The sequence below is a fragment of the Sceloporus occidentalis genome, unplaced genomic scaffold (genome assembly GCF_023333645.1).
Source record: "Sceloporus occidentalis isolate IW3139 unplaced genomic scaffold, rSceOcc1.0.p SCAF_1, whole genome shotgun sequence".
NCBI classification, from domain to species: Eukaryota; Metazoa; Chordata; class Lepidosauria; order Squamata; family Phrynosomatidae; genus Sceloporus; species Sceloporus occidentalis.
The window spans coordinates 19,723,585-19,730,992 of NW_028316981.1; the positions used below are offsets into that span (position 1 = coordinate 19,723,585).

At 44.1% G+C, this 7,408-nt stretch overlaps 1 protein-coding gene across 1 annotated transcript; it reads left to right on the top strand.

Moving 5' to 3' along the window:
• Positions 1 to 379: 379 nt before the first annotated feature.
• On the top strand, positions 380 to 4,622 carry LOC149321053 (uncharacterized). The gene is made up of 2 exons (XM_089490394.1): positions 380 to 461; positions 2,408 to 4,622. Exon 2 carries the CDS (start codon positions 2,418 to 2,420, stop codon positions 4,461 to 4,463), a length of 2,046 nt encoding a protein of 681 aa, XP_089346520.1. The 5' UTR covers positions 380 to 461; positions 2,408 to 2,417; the 3' UTR covers positions 4,464 to 4,622.
• Positions 4,623 to 7,408: the final 2,786 nt, after the last annotated feature.

The following is a 7,408-nucleotide window of genomic DNA, read 5'->3' on the forward strand; positions in this document are numbered from 1 at the left end:
TGCAGATCCCGAGATATCATAGAAGGCAGCCACAGAAGTGGAATAATAACACTATAACAGTGTAGTGTGATAAAAACACAAAACACATGTATGTTGTGTTTTTTCAGTTGTCTCCCCAAAAAGTATCACTCTTTGTGGATTTTGTTGAATTTTGCTGCATGGCCAAAGTGGCTACCCTGAATATGTTTTTCCATATTGGTGTTCTTGTTTCATTTATTTGTCATTCAGTCACTGTGAATGAAAAACTCCCATGAGCCGTGGACTGTGGTCATCAGGCAGCCATGCTCAAGTCTTGCAAATTCAGGGCTGTGGTTTCATTTATTGCATCAATGCTTCCTTTGTGTGGTCTTCCCCCTTTTCTCCCTCCCATGGGTCTAAACTGTGCCTCATCCTGTGACCTTTCCAACCAACAAGATATATCAGCCTCAACACAGAGGAAGGCTCTTTTAGCGTTTACGAGGGTATGTTAAGCAACAACTCATAAATCCCTCCAGATTGGAAAGCTTAGTGCTGGGCCTCTTTATCAGATCCTTCCCATCCCTTTCCAGAGCCAGGCCTGTTGGTTTGTTTCTGCCAGATGTAAATGTGTGTGTTTAACTATCTTGAGTGTTTCTGTAAAGCCAAAGGCAATCCATCCAAGGCTGTCAATCTTTGACGGAAGATAAACCAAAAGTTGTGGATGGCAAACTATGTGGTAATCTTCAGTCAAACTTCGACTCAGCAAGCTGAGAAGGCACAGGAATGTGTTAGCCGCACAAAGATGGATTGGGTATGTTTAAAAATAATTACGGTAATCCTGTCTAAGAATCAACACATCTTCCTCAGATTTGGAAAAATCCAGAAATCCAGACTCTTCTCCTTCTTTGCTTTAATTCAGGATTAGGATGTTCTGCACCCAGATGTTGCTGAACTCTAGTTCCCATCCCATCAGCCTTTAATAGTCAACATCTGGTTCATTAACATCTGGAAGGCAGAAGTTTCCCCAGACCAGTTCTAATCCACTGCAGAAAACCAGGAGAATCTAGAAGTGTATCCATATAAGAAGGGGGGGGGGGGGCATCACTTCAATTGCCGTGACTCTATCCTATAGAATCCTAGGATTTTTAGTTTAGTGAGCTATTCACCCTGGTCTGTCAGAGAGCTCTAGTGCCTTTCCAAACTACAAATCCCAGGATTCTGTAGGATAAAGCCATGACAGTGAAAGTGGTGCCACAGCAAACTACGGTTTCCAGAATTCCTTTGTATTGAGCCACAGCAATTAAAGTGGTGTCAAACCAGATTATTTCTGCAGTGCGGATGCAGCCTAAACTGAGGACAAAGGGGGAAAGGAGAAGGAAGAGAAACAAACTGGGATATTGTGAAAGCAGCTGGAAAAGCAGCTGGGATGACAGAAAATTAATCATGATTGTCCCTGCCAGATCAAGAGTTAGAAGGTATGAAGTATAGCAATATGATACCATTTTACTTGCCATGGCTCCATCATATATAATCCTGGGAACAGGAATTTGGTGCAAAGGAGCTCTAGTATACTTTCCTCTGAACTACAGCACTGGGATTTTCTGACAGAAAATTCTAAGTATCTTATAAAACTACAAAGAGAAACAAGGTAGTGAGTTTTATATAGTTGTATGTCTTGTGCCACCTTACAAAGTTTTGGTAGCTTTTAGTTTTATTTTAATAGTATAGTTTAGTTTTATTGGCGTTGACAGCCCCATTTCTGTCCCCCCCCCCCCAGACTTTAATGGACTATAGCCTCCTTCTTTGGCTATACCTTTTATCCCTTCTGATTCCCTGACCCTTAAACTTTTCCTGTTGAGGAAAATGTCAGGGAGAGCTTGATCTCTTGTAGTTTCAGGTGCACTAGAACAACATGGGACTCAGAGACCTATGGCTGTCTAGTTGCCTATTATGGATAGCACACATTTTTGGCATGTAATTATTGTCAATAGTCAACACTCAGTGAACAGACAGAGGGCATGGCTAATCTTACTGCTGCTATTTGGAAGGTCAGGCTGCCCTTTGTAACTCAGGCTTGTAAGCTCAGGAGGCCTAAGATCACGATTTGTCTGGTTGAGGAATAGTGAGAGTCAGCATGGTGTAATGGTTTGAGTACTTGACTATTACTCTGGAGACCAGGATTCATTTCCCTGCTTGGCCATGAAACCCACTGGGTGACCTGGGTCAAGTCACATGCTCTCACCTTTACGGGAAAGCAATAGCAAACCACCTCTGAACAAATCTTGCCAATATAACCCCATGATAAGTTTGCCTTAGGGTGACCATAAGTTGGAAAGGACTTGAAGGCACACAACAACAAAATGTGCCCATGTCAAGAATGACATATGATAATAGGCTCTTGTTTCCTGATCATCTTAAATAAGTGTTGGGTCACTTTCCCCCCTGGCAGGTTGTACATTATGACAACACCAGAAGAAAAGCCACATGCCTTGGTCAAAGCTATGGAGACCCTCAGCAAAGGCACAGATGTACGCAAAGAAACAGAGCTTCTCATGAAACCATATGCCAACTGGGAAGAGTTTCTCATGCCAGCTCCCATCTCCATTGCTATCCTAGGGGAGTTGATTTTCATCTCAACTGGACAGGGTGACTTCTCCATCAACATGCTTCCACTCGAGGGAGGCTTCTATCACCTGAAGTACCCAGAATCATTCAAGGCTTCTCTCTGTCAAGTGAGCAATCGAGGCTGGACTGCCTTCAATGAAGCTCATGTCAACATGGATCAGATCAGGCTGCTCGCAAAAGGCATCCCAGAACAGATGAAAACAATTGTACGGACTCTTGTTCAGGAAGCAGAGGTGGTCGCAGCCTTAATTCCTAACCAGCTGAAAAACCTCCAAGCAGTGACGGAGCAATGTGGGGGGCTGGCCAAGGCAGTGAGGGCCAAGTTCACAGATGTGATCAATCTCATCCAGGAACTTCTCGAGGCTTGTCTCAATTCCAAACAGGGCTATGAGAAGGAGCTGGAGGATGTGCAGATAGCTCTGGAGCAAGCCAAGATCCGAGAAAAATCAGCCAAAGAGGCTAAGGAGATGGCCGAACGGTACCACCACCAGATGAAGGAGCAAGTAGAGGAGTCCTTCCAGCAGTATAAAGAGGCCATGGAATCCATCCCCACAGGGTGGGATGCAGTAGGAATGGAGCTGGTTACTACCCTTACACAGACCTTGGGTACTTTTTCTGTTGAGTTTACTCGCATGCTAGCAGGGAGGCAGGGGAGTTTGGGAGAAGCAGCTGGCAAGAGCAGTGGTGAAGGACTGACTGGGATGATTCCATTTATCTCAGCTAGTGTCATATGTTCCAAGTCAGCTGAGCTTTTAACCTTTGCCACCAGCTTGAAGAACCTCTTGGATGAACACGGAGGACTCAAGGCCTCCTTGATTCTTGACGAGAAGAGTGGAGAAGTCAAAACAGACTGGGTGAAGAAAAACTTACAGAGGCTGAGAGACTCCATTGAGAAAGAAGAAGGTTGTGACCCCAAAACAAAAGCTCAGGAGATCTGTCAAGCTGGACTGGATATTTGCCAACAGCTGGAGAAGGTGGTCTCATCAGTAGGTGGCCTTGGAAAGGTAGGTCAGAGCTTACTGGATGGGATAGTCCAACTTCATAAGAAGGCTGCAGAATTTGACTTATATAGCAAGTCCTACACTCGGTCTCCAGCCTTTTCCCCCAAGCCGCCCAATGTGTCCAAGATGGCGGAAGCAAGAAGCTCAGGTGTGGAAAATGCCCACCTGAAAGTGAAGCAGAGTCGGGAGGCACTGAAGGCCACGAGGGAGGAATATCAGAGAAGCTTTGAGAACTTCAAGAAGCAGAATGAGGAACTAACAGAGATCCTCTGCACTATGAGAGGTTATCAGGTCAAGGAGGTGGATTTTGACAATGCCAGGAAAATGCTCATCAAGGGGCTGGAAGCTCTGGGGCGGGTGAAGGAGCAATGGGAGAGGATGGTGAGGTTTTTCCAAATGATCTCCAACTTAATTGAGTCTTGTTTGGTTTGGAGCGTGAAAGAGTTTGCTGATACAGTAGACGGTGCCAGGAAAATCTCCAGCTATTCATCCAAAGCCTTTGTAGCTGATCTAGTTTATGGGCATATTTTCAATGCCTCCAGCATGGCCCAGCTGGTGGCCATGATTTCTGAGACTTATACATTGGTGTCAGAGAAGTACCTGATGCAGCGGGTCAGTAGCTTAGGCCGCCTCCTGGCTATGGAAGCTGATCAACCGAGCTTGGCGGCCGAACGAGCCACATTAGCTGAAGGCTGCGACGCAGCACGGGAAGCAGTGAAGGAGCTGGTGCTGGAGAAGAAGGCAGAGTTTGAACAAAGCTTGGAAGCCAGAGCACAGGCTATCGAAAGGGAGATGAGAGCATTGTTGCCTGCAAACGGTGATGCTGTTGAGCCACACCTGAGAGAGCTCAGTCTGGAGGAGGAAAGCAAGTTTATATAAGCTGCGAAGAACCGGCTCCAAAATCTGTGTATGTCCTACAAAAGAGATGGTTGGGAAAAGTCAAGAGAATATTTGTGATTAATCCATAGCTAAAGGATCTATTTCACTAAGATGTAAGCATCAAACACAATGATCTTGAATTTGTATGTTAAGGAAAGCATTAATAATAAACACAATATAAGGAATGAAAAAATACTGACTGGATTACAGCTGTTCTGTACTCTGCACCTTCAAATGCAGGGGTAGCTCAGTTGGCCATAAAAGTAAACCTAAAGATACTGTTTGGTGATAACTTTATTAGGCCAATAGCTACCTTCATAATCACATATAATCATCCACAAATTGTTTTCCCTTTGCCCTTTCCCTGATGATAACTCTTCTCCAACACATACTTAATTGTCTTGAAAAGGTTATTTAGCAGATCCACACACAAGGGCAAAAAGCCCAGAAATGCAGGGTTAGCCACACAGGGGGAAAAATGTATTTCACATTGTACCACTTTTATGCTCTTGAATATATACAGGTGCTGGGAAATTATGGGCATCGCTATAATTAACTAAAGACCTTTTGTGAGGTTTGCTTTTTGTCGTAGCTGTGCTCAGAACTATTACTTCTGGAGACAATCCCTCTATCAGATGACCTTGATGGCTGGGGAAGTTGTCTTCTTCCCACAGGCAGTTTTTGCTGAGAGCAAGCAGAGAGCTGTCTTTTGGTGGCAAGCAGGCCCAGACAGCCGGAAAGGGCATTTCTTACACCTCAGCCAAATTAGTTACCAACTCAGCCAAATTAGTTACCAACTCAGCCAAATTAGTTACCAACTCAGCCAAATTAGTTACCATCAACAAGAAAATAAAGGAGTTCAGGAGCTGAAAGACCCTGCACCAGCTCCATTGAGTGAGGAGAGCAAACCATCAGACCCAGAAAGATGACAACCTGAAGATTGCTGCAACTGTAAAGTACCTTTTGTTTAGAGCTGGGGAGGAGAAAACTCTTTATTTTGTCTTTTAAATTAAATTTCCCCCCTTTTGAACTTTACATTCAGCTTCAGAGCCTTTTTTGGGTAGAAGAGTTTGATCTCACCAGGGTACCGGCGTTGCACACCCAAACCTGCCACCACCTTTAGTTGGGTGTGTCTTCATATATACATATATATATATATATCTCCTTCCTATGAAGAGTTGGCACGTATCACTTTTTGTAAACCTCCACTTTCTTTTTCTTCCTTTTCCTCTACTATGTAACTTTTTACTACCACCATATTATAGCCTATCCAGAAATACCTTAAATCAAATCTAATTACCACATATCTTTTTCATTTTCAGTTACTTTTTTAAAGGATTTTGTTGATGTTTTTGCATTTGCTATATGGCTAACACAGCTCCCCGTGGATGTTAGCTAGCAATACATAGTTTGATTCCCTGCTCAAGCATAAAAACCCACTGGGTGACCATAGGCAAGTCGCATTGTAGTCATCCTACTTTGGGGATATGTGATGACGTGACTCATTGGGGGAAAAATGCTTGGTGAAGTTGAAGGCAGAAGGAAAGGAGGAAGATCATATTGCAACTTTCAGAAGTGACTACAGGTGGGTGGGGAATTTTGAGAGCCTTAGTCCAAAAATTATTTCAGCCTCTGGGGAAATTCCCCCGTTGATGCCAATGGAGAACGGTGTTCTTCGTACTCTTAAGATTGTTAAAACGTGATAGCCATTTGTGCATTAGAAGAGCAATTGCCATGTGTTAAATAGAGACTATGGGTGCATCTTCATTGTAGGAATAATGCAGTTGGATGCCACTTTAACTGCCATGGGTCCATCCTAAGGAATCCTGGGATCTGTAGTTTTGTGAGGCATCTGCTTTTAGATTGTGGAGTGACACATGGTTAGATTGCAGAGCTCTGAAGTCATCCAAGAGTAATGTAAAGAGTAGATCGAGGAAAATCACCTGGAATACTGTGTCCAGTTCTGGTCACCACAGTTCAAAGGGGATTTTGAGAAGATGGAGCATGTCCAATGGAGGGCCACCAAAATGGTGAAGGGTCTGCAAACCATGCCTTATGAGGAGAAACGTAGGGAGCCTTGAGTCCCTATGTTGAGAGAAAGGAGGGACTTAAGATAATGATAATGATGATGATGATGCCTGGAGAAGAGAAGGTGATATGATAGCCCTGTTTAGGTATTTGAAGGGATGTCATATTGAAGGTGGAGTAAGCTTGTTTTCTGCTGCTCCAGAGAATAGGACCCAGAGCAATGGATGCAAACTACACAAAAACAGATTCCATCTCAACATTAGGAAGAACTTCCTGACAATAAGAGCCGTTCAACAGTGGAACACACTCTTTCCTCGGAGCGCAGTGGATTCTCCCTCCTTGGAGGTCTTTAAGCAGAGGCTGGATGGCCATCTGTCTGGGATGCTTTGACTGAGAGTTCCTGCATGGCAGAATGGGGTTGGACTGGGTGGCCCTTGGGATCTCTTCCAACTCTATGATTCTATCAGCACTATTTGGCAGAGAAGGCCGAACTACAAATCCAGGATTCCATAGTACTCAAGGGCAATACACATTATACACTGTTACAGCGTTATTATTCCACTTGAATTGCTATGGCTGCCCCCTGTGGCATTCTGGGGTTTGTAGTTTAGTGAGGCCTAAGAGGCTGAAAATTCTAAATGCCCCTCCGTAAACTACAAATCCCAGGATTCCACAGGAAGCAGCCTTTAAAATGGAACAATAGCACTACAGCAGTGTAGTGGGGAAAAGACTCTTGAAGGTCACTCCGTTATAGGCAGGGTGACTAGATGCCCCCCTTTTACTGGATCTGTCCTACATTTCAACTTTTTATTTCCAGGAGGAACTTCAAAATGCCCTCCATTTTGATCACGACTAATGAAGCACAACATTTACATTTCTAGGAGTGTTTTTCACTTTTCTTTGGTCATGTCCTCCCT